At 43.7% G+C, this 20,490-nt stretch overlaps 1 protein-coding gene across 1 annotated transcript in view; it reads right to left on the reverse strand.

The window, feature by feature from the left end:
* Nucleotides 1–20,490, reverse strand: part of SUCLG2 (succinate-CoA ligase GDP-forming subunit beta) — a 224,386-nt gene that overhangs the window by 69,455 nt on the left and 134,441 nt on the right. The window contains exons 7-9 of the mRNA XM_035106696.2: nucleotides 17,522–17,618; nucleotides 11,102–11,263; nucleotides 6,769–6,911 (exon numbers count right to left, since the gene is read on the reverse strand). Of these exons, the coding sequence (XP_034962587.1) occupies nucleotides 6,769–6,911; nucleotides 11,102–11,263; nucleotides 17,522–17,618 (402 nt within the window). The remainder of the gene's footprint in view (nucleotides 1–6,768; nucleotides 6,912–11,101; nucleotides 11,264–17,521; nucleotides 17,619–20,490) is intronic.

The following is a 20,490-nucleotide window of genomic DNA, read 5'->3' on the forward strand; positions in this document are numbered from 1 at the left end:
AGTCATCATTGCAAGCAGCTTAATGTATTTTAATGGAAGCCAGAGGTTTTCTAAATGGGGTGGGGGCAGGTTCTTCCACCTCCTACATCAATTGCAACAGCATACTTATTTGTGGTGCTTAATAATGATAATAATAATAATAATAATATATTATTATTATTATTATTATTATTATTATTATTATTATTATTATTATTATTTGTACTCCATCCATCAGGCTGGATTTCCCCAGCCACTCTGGGCGGCTTCCAACAATGATTAAAATACATTAAAATTAATGTAATTAATTAATTAAGGAGGAAGAAAGTATATTTCTCCCTCCTCTATCTCCACTTTCTGTTTTTTTTGTTTCAATATTCATCTTAAATATAATTTATTTCCTCTTCCACCATTTGACCTCTGTTATGCTTGATAATCAGAAAAGCTGCCCGTTATGCTGCAGAACAGGCTGCAATTTTAGGGAAGGAAATCCAGAAGAATTGTTGCTTCAAAAGGAAAACAGCAGTGGTAAGAAAGCATTTTTTAAAAGGACAACTGGTATTATCTTTATAGCCGCGGCAGCTTCGAAAATAAGCAAATAGCAGAAATATTTAATGATACCTTCTTTTCAGGATTCTGATCACTGCCTGAGATGTTGAGAAAATGGAAAGCCAAAAGATCTCCAATTCACACACACACACACACACACACACACACACACACACACACACCATAATGGCATTGATGTTCCCCTGCCATTATTTTACCTTCGCTGCCTTAGACAGAAGTGATTCGTTGGACAGGAGTAAACAAGCTTAAGAAAAGTGACATGAATAAGAAATGCTTATTCCATATTCAGAAAACAACAGTCTGTGTTTGGACTGAGGCATGGCTGCAGAAGAAAACAAATTAAGCTTGTCATCAATTATTCCATTTATGGAAGCTAACAGCTGCCAATAGCCAACATTTTACAGTGTTGGAGAAATGTCAGTCAATATAATCTCCTCTGAATACGACAAGTAAAGAGTTATTAATAATCAGCTGGTTTGATTAAAGGTCTAATGTTATTATTGACCATATTCTAAATATTATAAGTAGAAGCTTCTGTTCCGTTAGCAAGAGATACCGCGCTATTCCTGCCTTTTCAAACCTACTTTCAAAATAACATTACCTCGTTTTAAAAAGAGACAATTTCAGAACCCACCTAGTCCTCATTTCTGTGGCCATATGATGCCATGGCAGTTTGGCTACCTATACTTTTCTACTGCTATCTATCTACTTATTTAACTCCCTACGCTGCTATGGTTTTTTTTTTAAGCACCACTTTAAATTTATTAATGTCATGTTTTAATTAATTTTTGTTTTGGTGGTTATTTTGTTAGCTGCCTTGGGTATTTTATACAGAAATGATTGATTTTCTTTTTTAAGCAAATAAAGAAGGAATAATCTAAAGCAGATTTTGGTCCAAGGGCAAAATTCTAACAATTAAGAATGCACAATTGACCACAGCCAAGCATTAGACACACTCAACATAACCTGAGTCAATCACTTGTCTCTAGCAGGTACTCCACTGATATATGAGTGTGAGTGTAGAAGAACAGCCCTTCTGGATCAGGTCAAAGGTCGCAGCTTGTCCAGTGTTTTGTTCTCACCATGGCCAACAAGATTCTGGGAAAGCCGGGAAGCAGGACCCGAGCTTACACCATGCCTACAGCGAGTGTGTTGCAGTCACATGCAAAGGTTTGTGTGATCCTTCTGCCTTATGGAAAGGAAACAAGTGTTCACACAGGTCAGTCCTAAGCAGAGCGGACAGCCTCCCCTGCTATGCTTACAGAGGAGTTGTGTGAGATCTGCATCTGAACTTGACCACAGAAGCATTAGTGACCTCGAATAAACTTCTTTTATTACTCAGTTTCTTGTTTATAGAAAACCATGCCCCTGAAACAGTAAGGGTTTGTTTCAACACGGTGGGCTTTCTGTATACTGATACCATTGCTCAAATAATCAGTCGGAAAGAGGAGAGCAACTTACAGAACCTAATTACAATGCAAGACATGCCTAGAAATACAGTGGTACCTCGCAAGACGAATGCCCTGCAAGACGCATTTGTCTTGCAAAAAATTCGTCTTGAGAATCGCGGTTTCCCATAGGAACGCATTGAAATTTAATTAATGCGTTGAAATTTAATTAATGCATTCCTATGGGCAAGAAAAGAAATTTCAATGCATTCCTATGGGAAACCGCGATTCGCAAGATGAATTTTTTGCAAAACAAATTGACTCGCGGAACGAATTAAATTCGTCTTGCAAGGCATCACTGTAACTGGATTCTGAAGTCTGATTGTCACAACAATGGCGGGGTATTATTTCCCCACCCCCACCATACCAGATATATAAAGATTTCAATTCTTGGATGCAATTAGCCACTCCCATTCAGTAATGGCCACTGAACATTTTATCATGGCAATGTCAACAATGCTTCCCAGAAGGGAATGCCTGAAAGTCTAATGGCAGCCCGTCTTGAACCTTGAAGGATAGGGGGAAGGATGAGAGAGGCGTGGCATCAGTGCTCCAATTGTGGCGAAGAACGTTTAGCCCAGGCACCCCAAACTGTGGCCCTCCAGATGTTTTGGGCTACAACTCCCATGATCCCTAGCTAACAGGACCAGTGGTCAGGGATGATGGGAATTGTAGTCCAAAACATCTGCAGGGCCGAAGTTTGGGGATGCCTGGTTTAGCCAAACCATGCTCTTCCTCTAGCTTTCTAAAAACAGCATCTAAGGAAGTCGTTACAAGTAAACTTCCCCACCCACACCTGCCCGTCTTGTAATCTGGACGCTGCACTATAAAGGTGAGGAGAGGTCTTGCGGCAACTGTGTTTTGAGACCTGAAGCAACTGGTGTCTGGAATGGTGCTCTGCTGCTGCCCTAATGACAGCAGCATCACTGTGGACTGGGACGGTGTGGGGCAGAGGCAAGATCAGGGTTGTGCAGGCATGCTGGCAGGGCTGATCGGGTGCTCCCACTGCTGCACAGCTCTGATCTTGCCTTCACCATGCCCCTGCCCCCATCCTAGTAAGTCATAGCAATTCTGCCATCAAGCAGAGCAGCAGCACCCCTCTGTGCTGTCCACTGCTGCCTTTAGGGGTGGAAAAGGCAGGTGCAAATATAAGAATAAGAATAGTTTTCACTGCACCATCAGTGTACATGGATGTGCATTATAGAGTGGAATAGTCCAGGTCCCTGCTGTGAAGAGCTTACAATCTAGAATTTCACAGAGGAGAAACAACAGAAGGAGGGAGGTTGGTAGAGACAAGGCTGAACAGGGAAGCAACATGCAGTTGTTTCAGTAACATGTGCCTAGGCTTAGTTGCACACTGAGTCACCGGAGGGCATGGGAGGCGCTAAAGGATAGTACCAAAGGCTTCATGGAAAAGGTGGACTTCGAGGAGGGATCTGAAAACAGGAAGAGGTGGCATCACACAGGTCTACGAGGAAGGAGGGGACCTTCAGGTGTTGGTGGAGCTGGAAAAGTGAAGACAGGGATGTAATAAAAGAGCAAAGGAAGTAGGGGAGGGCAAGTCCATGGAGGGTTCTGAAGGTAAGGACAGGGAGCTTGTGCTGGATCTGAGAGCAGATAGTATAGTGATTTGAGGAGTAGCTTGGCTACAGCATCTCAAGGCTACAGCATCTCAGGGAATGAATGTCCTGATGCTGTCTGTCCCAGTCTTGGCCAGCGGTGGAAGGCCAAACAGTTCTTTTCAGCAACATAAACACAATGTGATTTGAGGCAGATGAATGGGAAGCAATGCCGAAGAGACAAGAGGAAATGTAAGTGGAGCAGGCGGATTTTTAGAAAGGCTTTGCAAAAAAGCGTTCCTGTCTGTTACATTCCAACAAACAGTGCCCTGAAAACTTCCCCACACTATAGGAGTACTGATTATGAAAAAGAGGCAATCTGTAATTCTTCTTCTGAAACCATGCATAGCTGATGCATGTCTGCATTGAACAGGAGACAGATCGCTTGAAATATTTCGATGGAAATCCCAATTCGGCTCCGCCTGCAATATTCCTCATAACTTGCTGTGGAAAGGAAAAGGTGACGTGATCTCTCTGGTGTGCACAACTAAAGCAGTGGCACGAGGGGCAACGCTTAAGATCAGCCTCACTCTGCAGGGCTAAAGGGACAGGCAGCTTAGATGCGTTTGATTTAAAGGGAACTGCAGCATGAATATATTTTAAAAGCAACAACTCAGGAAGCAATAGCAATGGTATACAGAGGCATACAGTCAAAGCCAATGGGGTTAATATTTTTCCCTTTTTTGTTTTTTTTAAAAAAAGGATGGCAATAATTTCAGTCTGATTTGAAATCTACAGTGGACAAAGCCACAGGCTCCAATTGTACCTACCTGTCAAGGCCTGACATTCCTATTAGCAAGGCGCCCAAGGGCAGACACCGCTTTTAGCAGGGCACTTATTTTACAAAGGAAGGCAAAAGCCCATCTGTTCAGTGGGATGCTTTATATATATATATATATAAAATGAAAGTGAAAACTAAAAAGACATATTCTGAAAAGCAGCAGGACGCAAGCTGGAGGAAGAACCGAGAAAGTAAAAGTGGAAAGAGTGAAAGAGAACAAACATGGCGAGGGAGGGAGGGAGAGAAGCAAGCTCGAGGTGGCCAAATTCCCTCCGACTTACAGAACAGGAAGCATTTCTATCAGAGAGCCAAGTGGATAATATTAATTAAAAGAGATAACATGAAACAGAAAAAAACAAAAGGAGCAGATGAAAGGAAATCAGAATTATTAAACAAAATTGCGACGGATTAAAAAGAAAGAAAAAACACCAAATGGAATAGACACTATGATCAAATGCACCAGGCCCTTTGATTCATTTGCCATAGAAAATCTCTAGCAAAGCCAGGAATTGAAACTCGATGTTTCTGAGATGGTGATAATAGAATAATAGAATTGTAGAGCTGGAAGGGACCACGAGGGCCATCTAGTCCAACCCCCTGCAGTGGAGGAATCTTTTGCCCAACGTCGGGCTCAAACCCACAACCCTCATGTTCTACCAACCGAGCTGTTGTTTGGCGAACAGCGTACAAAAATCCAGTTGTGGTGTTGTTTCTTTGCCGCCACTCACATTTACCCCTTGAATCATGGCACGATGCCAGTCACTGCTACAGCAATGTGAATATGGGGGGAAATGTAGGCAGGGGTAATTATACTAGTCTTTCCTGCCCAACTGACTCAGTTCATGCCCCTTTTTACATACTCAGCTAAGAACAATGGAACTGCTTCTCACTGCACTGTGATTCCAGGCTGTTGGGAAATTTATAAATACCCCATCAAGACTCCTGTGCTTCTCTCCTTCACACCATTAGAATATCCACATAAGCGACCCAATAAAATGGCATTACACGACTGGCATGGTGAGCAAGTGTGAAAGCGGTCTGCATATATTCTGTATTCAGGTGCTCATTGTATCACAGTGGTGCAGGAACTCAGAATAATAGAATGGATGGGGCCCCAAGCTACATCTGGTACAACTCCCTGCAATGCAGGAATTGCAGCTAAATTCCTGGCAGATGGCCATCCAACCTCCAATGAAGGAGAGCCCACCACCTTCTGAGACAGCCCCACAGAAATGGCTCCCACACAACTAGGAATGCATAAAAGTGTGGCATTGGGAGATAAGACTTACTGGGCTTGCTAGCTTCAAAATGCAATGGCTGTGGTGGAAACGGCCAAATGCCTGCTAAGTTTTATGACATGATTTCCTCCTTACACTTTGCATACATACAATCAACATCCATCTATCTCAAAAGACAATGGAGTGCGCCTTCAGGGGTGAAGTCAAAGCACAGCGTTAGCAGCACTGAAGTGACCTCTCCAGGGCGCAAGCCTGGACAATGTCTAGGGAGGTTCCTGGGCTGCCCAGATGACAAGACCCTCCTCCCAGCCTGTGGTCGAAAGGAAAACAGAGCAATACGTTTGGCATCAGTTTGGCTGTAGGAGTTGCCGGAAGGAGGTGTACAAGGCACCACCCAACTATCTTAGGGACTTCACTCTGGATTTATGTAGGGTTTACTCCTTGGCCCTTTCTTCTCAAAAGATATCCTGCAAAGCAGTGGAGGGTGAGGATCAGAGCTGTCCTCCTCCTACATGGGCTACCTTCTCAGGTTGAAGAGCCCCATCTGCCCCTGATACAATCAATATATTTAAATATTTCAAATACAATAAAATTGTGGCTGGGTGAAAAAGGTGCTTGGTGTTACTTCCAAAGGAATCAGAACAACGGGACCACAGAAAGATTTTGTGCTAGACTGTGAACCTGAGCTGAAGGTTTACAGAAGGTGGTGAACCCACTCCCGGGATCAAGCTGTAGTTGTGAGCGGCCCAAGCACACATAACAACCGGGGGCCAGGAATGCAGATGCATGTCTCCAAAATCAAAAGGGGGTGTTGAGACAGATCAGCAGGGCTGGGAATAACTTTGTGCTAGGGGTGGGGCTGTACATCTGCATGCACAAACGGGAGATGCCTGCATGTGAAGCTACCAGCCCATGGAGCTATGGCATTTCCTCTCTGCCAGTTTGGAGCTCTGCCACTGAGCCATTAAGGCCCTTCTCTTGTAGCTGAACGGGACTGAGCCAAGGAGACTCGAACTGTCACAACTTCAGAGAATTGCTGCATTCGATGCTGCTCAGTGCATACCTTTTGGCTTTATGAAGACAAACATACGAGTGCATCGAGAAAGCGTCTGTGCGGAGTCAACAGGTTTTACCTTGGGATCAGCAGTGAGCAGTTTGAATGCTTGATATACTTGTGCTTCTTTCACGCCTCCACCAAGGTCCAGGAAGTTGGCAGGCTTTCCGCCATTGAGGGAAATGATATCGCATGTTGCCATAGCAAGCCCAGCGCCATTGACTGCAATTAAGAGAATCAGAGTTGCTCATTTTAAAATGACGAGATGCAGACTCCTATGGATGTCGTTTAAAAAGTGCCACTACCACTACCACTACCCAGAGAAGTTAGCATTTAAGAGCGGTAGAAAAACGCTGTAACTAATAATACAATAAATAGAGAAAGAGAGAGAGAGCAGGGAACAGTGTAAAAAAGATGGACCCTCAGGTTTAATGCACATGGACACAAAGAAGACATCAGCAATATTTGGTGCCTGGCATTCTTAGGCTGCTATTTATTGATTCAACCCCCCCCCCCCAGTGATTATGCAGAACCAAATGGACTAAGACACGTTTCACTATTGGGGGGGGGGCGTGTCAGAAAGAAAGGCCACACAGCAGCTTCCTGCTCTTTGCTGCAATTGCCATTTATCTCTGGAAATAGAGCAGCGCTATTTGCAAGTGTACTTGGTGCTTGCTCATTCACACGCACACACTCCTTAAAATATATGCATTCTTTAAGAAGAGTTAGGGAGCACTGTGGTACATGGAGTGTTGAAAAAGAGGAGCACGAAATGGGAGGTGCCTTAAAATGCTAGCTGAAGTTTATTTGTTTGTTTATTTTATTTTATTTATGTCCTCTCTTTCCCCCCAAGGAGCTCAAGGCGGCATATGTGGTTCTCCACCTCTTCATTTATTCCCCACAAACAACCCTGTGAGGTAGGCTAGGCTGAGAGGCAGCGGCCAGCCCAAGTTCACCCAGTGAGCTCCGTGGCTGAGCGAGGAATTGAACCCTGGTCTCCCAGGTCATAGTCCAAAGCTCTAACCACCACACCACACTGACTCTCTGGGATGTGATTTAAATCATACAGATCATCACCAAGCCTTAAATTCAAGTGGTTCAGGTGCCTATCAGTTTGAAAGCAAAATGGAACAACCCAAATTAAAGAAGTGGTTTCAACATACTTGAAGGACTCCTTACCATATCTTAAGTAAATACATTTGTAAATTAAAGGGTGCTTCCCCCCCTTTTTTTCTTTTTAAAGTGGGCCTTCCAGGACAGCAACACAACGAGAAAATAAATGCAAGATTGCACTGTCTGAAAAGGGAAGTTCTGGGTTTGCTAGGAATTCTATAAACGAAGTCCTTTCTATCTTGCTACCATTTGATTGTGGAGGGCAGGACAAACCTCTGCCACGATCACAGCTTTGCTAAAATACAGGATTTCTTCATTTTATGTCTGCGAAGGTCGCCATGTATGTGTCTGGCCATGCACCCCTGACTATAAATCTGATTATTATTATTGCTTGGAAATTAAACAAAGGGTCTGCTGGTTTCTCTTTAAGGTTTCCAGACTCAAAAGAGAGCAGGGCAATTAAAGGCACAGAAGTCCTGTCCTCTATTGAGTCTGGCAACCCTACCAGTGGGCCTGTTTGCTGTTGACTCTCCAACTACCATTCTCTGAGTGGTGATTTGCAGAGTCCTGGACTTTGGCTTCATGGTTGAACTCCAGCTGCACCACTAGGTTCAAGGCCCAAAGTAGTATGGTGGGGTGGGGGGGGGAAATGGGGTGCTAAGAAGTCCAAAACAGTGGCACAAGGTTCCTTTTCCAGGCTGGCTGAAGAGGAACAGTCCCTTCTAGAGTCAGGAGATATACTGCAACGTTTTGTTGCAGGCTCCCCACTGGTTTTGTATAAAGAGAGGAACCCTGACAGATGCTAGGAAGAAAACAGAAAGCAAACCTTGCTTGGGGACTGCATGTGACTTGCAGGCTAAAGTATGCCCATTCATAGGGTAATTTTAATAGATTAGTACTTAATAAATGAGGCATAATTTTAATTGTGCATAATACAATGATGTTTTCACAGTTTTATGTTCTGAACTTGCATATACTTTCCCAGGGAATTAGGAGCAAAAACCATGTTCTGAAACCAGCAGAAACCCCACGAAACGTCTCCTTCACTTACCACTGATCCCTTAATTCCCCTGGCAGTTTTATGGACCATGTCTAATTTCATTAACCTTGGCATAAAGCTAACATCCTGTTGGAAAATATTTAAAAACTCAGTTCTTCTTTTAACCAAACTCCCACTGGATATTCTTTTGATGACAATGCTTTAGATTTTATCTTCTTTTTTAATGGTTGACACCTCTGCTATGTTAAATGTTGCCTGTGTTGCAAATACATTAACTCATCTGGGTAAGAGAGAAGAAAATGCTTTGGCACGTTAAAATGATTGCTTCTTTACAAAGTAAGCTTTTTTTTAAAAAAAAATCCTTGAACAGGAGCCTACAATCCGGATGGGATGTTTTAGGCATATAGTTTGATTGTGCTATTGGTTTAATGAGCTACAAATCCTTTTAAAAATGTTAATTCCAGTTAGATTAAGACCTCAGTACCAAAGCTACAAATTTGTTCTACCACAATCTCTGAATCTCGCAATTGAGCATGGAGAGAAATCAATGTGCCATAAACTGTGAGGAGCAAAAAGCTACTTCTCTACATTTTTTTTAAAAAATTCCCATGAAGGCTTTAAAAAGTGTAAATTGGTACAGTGGTGCCTCGACTTACAAATTTAATCCGTTCCGAAGGCACCTTCGTAGGTCGAAAAAATTGTAAGTCGAAAAGCGCCATTGGAAACACGATTTCCCATAGGAATGCATTGGAAAGGGAAAAATGCGTAAGTTGAAGCAACCCCATCTAAAAATTCGCAAATCGAAAAAACCCTATCTAAAACCGCCGCGGTTTCCGTTCGGATGTCGAGAAATTCGTAAGCGTGCGGCCATTTGCCCCATTCCTAAGTCGAAAATTTTGGTTGCCGAGTCGTTCGTAAGTCGAGGTACCGCTGTATATCTATGGTAGCTTTTGTTACGTAAATGGCGCCACGGACCCCCTGGGTGAACAGACCACCAATTTGGGAACCACAGATCTAGAGGCTTATCTACCCCCACCACCAAATTGCTAATAGCAGCTTGGGGGAGAGAGGCAATTTAGATTGGGGAAAATGCATGGGAGGAGCCAGCTAAAGTCCACTCCCCATTCCCCTGATCCATTAATAGTCCCATATGGCTATTTCAATGTTTTGAAATACTGAAAGATTCTGATCACGGATTGCTTGAGTGACATCTAGTTGAGGTCTCAGCTATTCTAAAATCTTGCCCGGGTGGTGGGTGCGGAGCCTGGACTGGCATCCACCAGAACATAATGACTTGCTCCAGTGGATAGGTCTATGCATGTGCAGAAGAGCATGAACCATTAAAAAGGCCCCATTCATTGTCTGTAGCACATTTTCTTCTATGGCTTTCCATACCGGAAGCAATACAGAAAACACCGAATCTAAATTCAAATGATAGTTCTGGGTATGCAGTCAAAACATTCTGCCCAGATTCCTTGGGGCAGCAATTACTTTTTCTTCCGTTATTTAGAGTTCATTTCTATTCAAATGTTGACAACTTTTTGGATACATGGCTGACAATTCCAGTACTGTAATGCAGTTGTGGAGTAAGTAAAACACCCACCCACCATCATTTGGCATCTTTGATGTTCACAGAGTGCGCATATGCCAAGGATAATGACTGCATACAGCTTAAATGTGAAGAACAGCTCTGCTGCACATTTTTAATGTTACTAAATGGCCGCGTTTGGACGATCATATCGCAGCTTAATTAGCCAATCTATGAATGAGCCGTTGAATTCAACCTTTGAGCTGGCAAACAAACCAGGAAGTCTTCAGTTAACTATAGTTTCCTGTTTCGTCCAACCTGGGAGACTACGGTGAACAGCTTCAGAACAAGCCAGGATATTAAGTCAACTTCAACATCTGAAGCTCTTAACCATAGTTTCCTGGGAAAGCCAAGTTCACTGCAAACTTTCTATTTTGTTCTGAACCATGGGATGTAGATGCAGCCGTGAGGCTCATTCATACCATGGCTCATTAAGCTGAGATACGATTATTTGAATGCAGCCTCCATGGTTGTTAATGGTTATGTCAAACACATGGCTGGGAATCCAAAAGACAACTTTAGTTATCATCAAAGACCTGCATGCATGGCAGAACTGTTGACCGGTTTTCATTGGACTGCATACCTCCATGTCCTATTGCATGCTGGTTTTGAAACTCCCCCGGTTTCCAAATTATCCCCCCCCAATCTTTTAACACATAAGGTTTTTGAATTGAAGCGAGAAACTTATAGTATGAATGCATTTTTGCTTACCGAAACAGGCAATGTTTCCATCCAGGCCTATGTACTTCAAGTCATATTGGGCAGCTTCGTTTTCTATAGGCTCATTCTCAGATTTGTCATCCATGGCAAATATCTCTTTTTGCCTGAACTCAGCATTGTCATCAAAGTTTATCTTGGCATCAAAGCACACGACTGAATGAAAGGGAAAATGAAATCAATACATCAGAGCTATTGAGTGGTTAGTTCTAAATCTAAAATGGAGTTGCATAATTTTCAAGCACCACACTTTTCAGTATTGAGAGTGCACAGTCCTGATCTCTGCAAAATCAATGCCCCCCCCCCCTTGAAGGAATAATACAGAAGCAGGCCTCAGGGACTTAGAACAGCAGACATCAAAACTCAATTTGCCATAGGCCTACCAGGTGTCAAGAGTCTTAAACTAAGATGTGGAACGCCAGCATGGCGAAAACACACAATGAAAGTGAGGGCAGAAAATGGACACTCAACAGAGCAGTCTCCCATAAATGTTCTCAACAGACTGACGTAACAAAGTTCAGCAGCATGCGTTTAATTACAAATCTGTAACTGCTGTAGCTCTTACGCGTTATGTTAATAAAGCCTTTAAGCGATTGTTTTAATATATCCTGCACAGACAGGCAAATAAACACAGTCAGAGAAAAACAGGAGGATAAATTAGGGAGGAGGAGAACCACATATGCCTTCAGCTTTTTTTGGAGGAAAGGTGGGATATAAACAGATCTAAAAAAAGAGAGGAAATGCAACCTAAAATCAAACAGAAGTAATCAAACAAAAAAGCAGCTAAATATAAACAAGTTGCAATTTTAGAAGCAGATCACGCACACAAAGAGCCATGCGATTGCACTCTCCTTCCCGCTTCCGGCTCCAACCTTAACCAGGGTTTGCTCCTAACCGAGCTATGAAACCCTGATCCATGCCTGCACCGCCAGCAGGACTTTCCTGGCACACCTTTCTAACGTCACCATGGAAATCTCATTTCTGCAGAACTTTCACCATTAACAAGAGCAACATTGCAAAAACAGCAGGGAAACAAGCCCACCTATTAATATTTATAAAACATTTTCTGCCGTCAAAAGAATATTGTTACATACATGATAGATTATACAAATGCACTTTTTCCTTCTTCTGAACAAATTTCATAGAGAGCCCCGACACTTATATACTTGGAGTGCTTCCCCTCTGCTTTTGCTATTGACATGAAGCTGTCAGAGATGCGTGAATTCAACAAGGGGCAAGGAGAATGCTGGCAGTCCTTGGGGCCAGCTAGGACAGACATTTTAATCTCCGATTTAAGCAAGAACTGCAACAACACTTGCAGAGTTCTTCACAGTTCCTGTTCACCTACTCTAGAATGTACCTGCTTATACCCTGGTCCACCTGCAATATATATTTAAAGCAGCAGGGTTAGTGTCGGGAGACTCCTTACAGGGACCCTCCCCCAGTTATCCTGACCAGCACTTCGCCCAGGGACAGCGCTAGCAGAGGGTCAGGAGAAGGGAATTAGGAATGGAGCTGAGTGAAGTGGAGAGGAGAGGGGGCTCTCAGACGTGTCAGAGCCTAGGCACCGACACAGCTGGCCAGAGGAGGAAGGACAGCGCAGCGAGGTGTCGGAGCCTCTGCAACGCTCCAGCCAAAGGACGGGAGAAGGAATGCAGCCCCTTCTTGCACCCGAATTGAGGCATGCGCCCACACGCAGGGCTAGGGGGAGGCGCTTTGGGGTGCCCAGGCTTTTATGCTGGTCCAAGATGCGACGTAAGCCATTGCCGGGTTCTGAATCGGACTACGCAGTCATGTTTTCTGATATCTCTGCACTGTAAATAATATGCACAATAAAGCTCTTAAAGACAGAGCGGACTGCAGCATCTTTACTCGAGAGTAGCCACAACAATCCCCTGACAGTTAGGGTTATGGCTTCGCCCAAAGAATCCAGGGGGTGAGGGGATACATGTGGGCAGTGGCCACATTTATAGTACCATGACACCACTTTAAATAGGCATGGCTCCCCTGCCACAATATTATGGGAGTTGTAGATTGTTAAGGGTGCTAATATTTGTTAAAGGGTAAAGGGGCCCCTGACCACCAGGTCCAGTCGTGTCCGATTCTGGGGTTGCGGCGCTCATCTCGCTCTATAGGCCGAGGGAGCCGGCGTTTGTCCACAGACAGCTTCCGGGTGCTCACCTCATTGCAGGGATTCGAACCGCTGACCTTCTGATCAGCAAGCCCTAGACTCTGTGGTTTAACCCACAGCGCCACCTGCATCCCTTCGCTAAGATTTGTTAGGATTTGTTAGATTTGTCTCAGGGAACTCTGGCAACTGTTGCTCTGTGAAGGGAGAAGGGGTCTCTTAATAGGTCTTGGCACTCTTAACAAACTACTATTCCCAAGAGTCTTTGGAGGAAGTGACCGTTGTTTAAAGTGGTATGATACTGCCTTAAATACATAGTGCAGATGGGGCCTAAGGTGAAGTTCTCCTATTTCACCAACAGTTATTTTTGCATTCTTTGAAGACTACCAATTTCTTTTCAATGGAAAATATATATTAATTTAATCCAGGTTTTCATAAGGGGGGGGGCAGGAGGAGATACAAGAGGTAAACAAATTGCCTACTTGCTCCAAAGCAGCAGAACATTCTAATCCTATTCGTAACCACACTCATAGATTGAACGTGGATATACATTTGGATGCAAAACACCCAATGCCATTCCCAATATTAAAGCAGGATATTTATATGGGCTTCTGTCATCAGTCTTGAAATCACAGAACCGTAGAATTGGAAAGGACCCAAGGGTCATCTTGTCCAACCCTCTGCAATGCAGGAATCTCAGCTAAAGCATCCATGACAGATGGCCATCCAACCTCTGCTTAAAAACCTCCAAGGAAGGAGAGTCCACAACTGTTCCACTGTTGAACAGCTCTTGCTGCCAGGAAGTTTTCCCGTATGTTCAGTCAGAATCTCCTTTCTTGTAACTAATGTAAACGAAGATCACTATCCTAGGTTCCTGGTGACATGTTACATAACAATTGCAAACTACTGTATCCAGATTGAGGCCAGGATCACGGCATACAATAAACCCACCACTATCTACTGCATCGGCTTCCATTGAAAGGAATGGGAAATGTCTAGTAGTGTAAGCATGGGACTGAAATCTCACTTGGTTGTATGGCTGATAATTTCCATAGATGTCGATGGGGCTGCTCACATTTAACTGATGGGGATCCGCTCTCAGACATGGGGAGAATTTCCTGATTATAACGCTGGCACTTCTGTTCTGTTGTCTAATGTTCCTCTCACACTGCAGTACCTGTTGTGTTACGGAGATGTGACTTTTCATGCCAGTGATTAAAATGTCACTTAACAACATGGCTTCTCCCCCACCCTTTGTGCACATTCATGATTCTGTCCCCCAGTGAAAATGGTAGGAAAGTATAGTGTGCTGTGCTGGGATCCTGCCCCAAATGTTGTCATTTTACTCCCATAATTTCCTGGGTTAAGGGAGCTGCAAATGGATTTTTTTTCTGAAATCAGGTTGCATGGAAATGAGTGCTAAACGTGTGGCATATTCCATTAGTTTTCCAGAAGTGTCTTTTACATTACGTGTAAGCTCAAATACAATGCAGAAATCAACAGTGAGGAAAACATCAGGGAAATGGAATAAACTGCTGTGTGGCTGCAGCCCTAATCTGCATGCAGTTTGGATAGCTCAAAACACCTAGAATCCAGCTAGAAAGTGTAATACAATAATTTACAAATAATACATCTTTCTTTTCCATTTTTTTTAAAATCTGGTTTCTTTTACTGTTCTGTTCGTAGTGCCACAAATCTATTCAAAATGCCGCAGGGAATTTCTTAGAGGCGAGGGGGAGAGCAGCAGCTCCTGCCACAGAGGCAGCATTTGTAAATTCTGATCATTAATCATCTCCCCCAATAATTCAGTTTAATTTGACTATTGTGTGTTACGGTCATAAAACAAACACACACTTGATCATGACTGTAATTCAATCTCTGAATTATTGCCATGTGTTACTATAAATGAATTATTTTTATGATGTTTCGCCATTTTTATATAAAAAAGTCACTTTACTATATTTCATTTTGTGTGTCCAAAGGAACACGATCTTGAGGCAAAGGGAAAATGTATCTTTCCTGCATCACCGAAGATCTGTGGCTTGTAAGAGAGCCATTAAGTAACCAGATATTTTCACTCTAGGACTCAAAACATTCTGTTTTATTCACTAATGTGGCAAGTCCCTTACTGGGTTTATCTGTTAGATACAAATTACAGCACAAGATTATGCTATTTGCTTATAACAGTGTGGACTAAAACTGATGGCAACTTGCTGCATTTTTATAACCAAGACGTAGGAAAAAATATGTCAAATCAACGGGTTTCTCGTTTATTTGGGTTTCTTTATGCACAGTTATATTTCTTTCTCCATTAGTGGATCGGATCTATGGTTCACATCCACCAGGAAGAAAGGGTTCAGGCTTTGTGGGCCTGATTCTGTGGAACTCCCATTTGCAGTCAGATACGCCCTTCCCTGCTGAATTTCAGGTGTTGGGCAAAGATCTTTCCATTTCAGCAGGCATTTTATGAAATTCCATGAGCAGGCATAATACAACTTATGTTTTTTACTTGTGGGTTTTGTTTTAAACGCTGAATTATTTTGATTGGTGGGTATCTTTATTGAGGGTGGTATACACTGCTTTTGTGACTATCTATGGTGCAAATCTTTCCCAGAAATATTAGAAGTAAAATAGAATAAAAACAAGGTTGTTCACCCTAAAAGCACCGCACTATTTAGACTTCAATCTAGTCCACATGTTTCTTGGGATTTGGACAGTCTTGGGATACTGTCTGTCTGCCAAGAAATAAATAAACTACTGCAATTTTGCATTGCCTCTCATCCCTGAACATTCCTTATGACACAAATGAATCAATACAAGTTTCACTCACATATTGTATCAGAAATGGGGAAAATAATCAAATAAAGCAACAACAGGGTGGAAAATCCATGGAAAATGAGATTTTGACTGCTTGAAATGTGACAGTAGCTATGCTGGAAGCTGTTACGAGAAGAGTTGTATATATAAGCCTCCCATAAATAAACATCTGTTAAGGGAGATAAAGATCCTGTCGAGAGTCTAATTGGTCTTTAACTCAATGCTGTGTTAGCCAGGCGAGGTGCAGGCCTAAAGTGAGTTTCAAGCTATGGCTATGAAGGCAATTCTGTTTATAATTAGCCACTGCCCTAGCCACGAGCGTGCATGTATTTAGGGTGCTCACATGCAGCAAGAGAAGAAAGGACGTGCTCAGGGTGGTCCTGTCAGGATCGGGCATGCTCAAACTCATGAGGCAGAAGCAGAACTCAGGGTGGTAGTGGGGGTTTATGATAACCAAGGATGGAGGCTCTCCCCCTTTTGCCTCTCCCAGGGAGTGTAGAGCTTCATTTAGGGTCAAGGAGGGTATTGAACTGGAAGGACAGATCCTGAAGCTTAGGCTCCAATACTTTGGCCACCTCATGAGAAGAGAAGACTCCCTGGAAAAGACCCTGATGTTGGGAAAGATGGAGGGCACAAGGAGAAGGGGGCGACAGAGGACGAGATGGTTGGACAGTGTTCTCGAAGCTACCAACATGATTCTGACCAAACTGCGGGAGGCAGTGGAAGACAGGAGTGCCATGCGTGCTCTGGTCCATGGGGTCACGAAGAGTCGGACACGACTAAACGACTAAACAACAACAGGGTATTGAACATCTGCTGAGCTGGAGGCAGCAGAGGCTGAGCAACAGTCAAAAGGGAAGGACAGAGAATTGTTGTCAAGGACCAGGTGACACTCTCCATAGATGGGAACAGACTCCCTCTCCCAGAGTGTGCATTTATAACCTCAGCGGTCTTGCACGGCAAGAGAGCCATGCAAATAAGCACACCGGACCTGGCTTTTAAAGGCTTAGTGGGATGGGTGTGGAAATTTGTTGGGGCATCTTGGTTGCCCCTGCTCAGTTCCGAACTTCTTTGCCTGGTTCTTGAACTCCTGACACCTACTGCCAAGTCGGCTGCTTCATTACTTATGTGAATGAAGATCTCTGTAAGAGCCCCTGTCGTCGTGTTTTGGGCAGGCGTCAGGACTTGCTCATGCAAAGAAACATGCAAACAGGACTAGAGTTTAGCATTGGTGAGGGCAGAATCATACATCACAGTCAAACCTTGGGAAGAAGGTGGGGATTTTGAATGTGACAGTGGTGGAAAAGAGGCAGATGGTGTGCCCATGGCACATTTCTTAGAAAATTAGGAAGGTTATGTTGGCACAGGGATGTAGTACTGAACTCCCATGCATGTGAGTTCATCTAGAAATTCCTATTTCTCTGTTAGATCAATGTGCTTTTTAAAATCTTTCTTCTTCTCTTCCGTACCTTGTCCTTCTGGAGTTTCGCCAAAGGGATTCACTTCAACTTGAGTGGCATCAATTTTCAGGAAAAGGTTGTACAGCTTCTTAATTTGATCGGCAGCCTAAAGTTGAAAAAGTGGTGCATAATTACACAAAAGGAAACCAGCGGAGGCAGGCAGAGAATTATCCTGAATTAAGACGCTAAAGATGTTTGTATTTTCTGCATCAGTGTAAAAGCAGCTACAAAAACGTTAATGACATAATAGCATTCCTTTATGAAACACTAATGCTATCTATTGCTTTTAAATCAGTGGCCGATTATTTTAGCCAGGGGGAAATGGAATGCTGATTTGAAACATTGTCAAACATTAGAGGCTCACTCTTCGCAGGGCACTAAATAGAACTTTGTAGTTAAAAAAAGAAGAAGAGTGGTGTCATTAATTCAAACAAACTTAATTTAAGCAAAATGAACCAAGTTTGAGAGTTGATAATGAATACATTATGCTGATATTGAAGTTAAAGTGATTACCTTAATGAGGCTAAATTCAGAAACTGTGAAGCAATATGCAGCTGACAAATGCAGATTAGTTGCTGAATTTGTTTGGAAAATGTATAAACCCTCCCTTCCAGCATCAAAATGCAACTCTGACAGAAGAAACAATTGTTGAAAAATTGGCTTATTTGCTCTCTAAACTCAGCTCTTATCTGTTTTCTTGTAAGCAGCATTGGCACATGATCAGAACTAACTAAATAACTGCTGCATATTCCTTAAATGTAATTGTAAAAAAGCAAATAGGGAAGCCACTATTTGGAAACAGCACTAACTTTATGATCTGCTGAGCCTTTTATAACTCCCCCCCCCCCCGCAACCTTCCTTGCAATGAACTACAATTCATTCAGTGTTCTACTTTGATAACTATATTAGAGGAGGGCAGCTCAACTGTTTGTGCCCACGTTTTGTTCTCTGGGAACTTTATCCTCCAATATCTCCCCACCCCATCATCATATCCTAATATTTTCAAATCCTTTGAGTATCTCAGGGATGTGGACCTTCTACGCGTTGTTCAGCTCCCATAATCTCCAGGCAACGTGTCCAATTGTCAGGGTTGATGGTAGCTGTAGTCCAGGGGTCCCCAGACTTACCGGGCTTTGGGCCGGTTCCCACCGCGCCGATCTTACTGGCGCGGCAGCGCGCTTCCAAGTCGGAAAAAGCGCCGGAAATCGTTTGTGTGCATGCGTATGGGCCTCCCCCGACCCGGAAGTGCACCAGAAATGACCTCTTCTGGGTCGGGAGAGGCCCATACGCATGTGCACAAAGGATTTTTGGCGCTTTTTTCCAACCTGGAAGAGCGCCGCCACGCTGCACGCTGTAAGAGCGGGCGGTGGCGGCGAGGGTCGCCGCGGGCCGGATTGTGAGGCCAATTGGGACGCATCCGGCCCCCGGGCCGTAGTTTGGGGCCCCTGCTGTAGTCCAACAACATTTGGAGAACCACAAGTTCCTTGTTCTTGGAGAAAGTGATCTGGCTACCCCAGTGATCCTCAAACTTTCTGCTTTCAGGAAAAAAAACCCTTGCACAGTCCCTTCCCTGCTCAGGAACTCCCATGCATATTAGAAGATTCTGGGGAAAGTTTTGTGTTGCTGATTCAGTATTATTTCACATGTGTGACCTAGAGGATGCCACACGATCTCCTGTGGCTGTGTGAAGGGGGAACAGGGGGAACATTAAAAGCCTCCCTGAACAGGGCTGCCTTCAGATGTCTTCTAAAAGTCTGGTAGTTGTTTTCTTCTTTGACATCTGTTGGGAGGGCGTTCCACAGGGCAGGCGCCACCACCGAGAAGGCCCTCTGCCTAGTTCCCTGCAACTTGGCTTCTCACAATGAGGGAACCGCCAGAAGGCCCTTGGTGCTGGACCTCAGTGTCCGGGCAGAATGATGGAGGTGGAGACGCTCCTTCAGGTATACTGGACCGAGGCCATTTAGGGCTTTAAAGGTCAGCACCAACACTTTGAATTGTGCTTGGAAACGTACTGTTTCCAAAAAGTTTTGGAACCATTGGTTTAGCCTGCAATCTCTGAAGTGAGAACCTTTGTTCTGCTTTATGCATTCTGAAAAGCTCCAGAAGGACACAATATGCAAACCACTAAGTTTGTTAATTTTTTTAAATAAAAAAAATCAAAATTAAAAGATAAACATCCCACAAGAAGTTGGACTGATACAGTCCTCACTCAACAGCAATTGATTATCTCTCCCCCCCCCCCCATTGAACAAAGGGATACGATCAAACATCTCCTAGAAGAACAAAAACCCAAAATAGGATGGAAGCAGAAATAGCAACACTCTTGCCACAGATGACTGAAATAATTTAGTAAGGTCTACCTTGGCTTTCTAGCACTAAGGCACTATGGTGAGGACAAGCTAGCGCTGGAACTCTGAGCATTAGTTAGATGGATTCCAGCACTCATTTATAACGTGTTGTTGTTTAGTTGTTTAGTTGTGTCCAACTCTTCGCGACCCCATGGACCAGAGCACACCAGGCACTCCTGTCTCGCACTGCCTCCCGCAGTTTGGTCACACTCATGTTGGTAGCATCGAGAACACTGCCAGTCATCTCGTCCTCTGTTGTCCCCTTCTCCTAGTGCCCCCAATCTTTCCCAACATCAGGGTCTTTTCCAGGGAGCCTTCTCTTCTCATGAGGTGGCCAAAGTCTTGGAGCCTCAGCTTCACGATCTGTCCTTCCAGTGAACACTCAATGTTGATTTCCTTAAGAATGGAAAGGTTTGATCTTCTTGCAGTCCATGGGACTCTCAAGAGTTTCCTCCAACACCATTCTTCAGCGATCAGCCTTCTTTATGTTTCAGCTCTCACTTCCATACATCACTACAGTGATACCTCACAAGACGAATGCCTCACGCAACGAAAAACTCGCAAGACGAAAGCGTTTTGCGATCTTTTTGTTGACTCGCAAGACGAAGTTTTCTATGGCCGTGCTTCGCA

The sequence above is a fragment of the Zootoca vivipara genome, chromosome 2 (assembly GCF_963506605.1).
Source record: "Zootoca vivipara chromosome 2, rZooViv1.1, whole genome shotgun sequence".
Classification (NCBI taxonomy): Eukaryota; Metazoa; Chordata; class Lepidosauria; order Squamata; family Lacertidae; genus Zootoca; species Zootoca vivipara.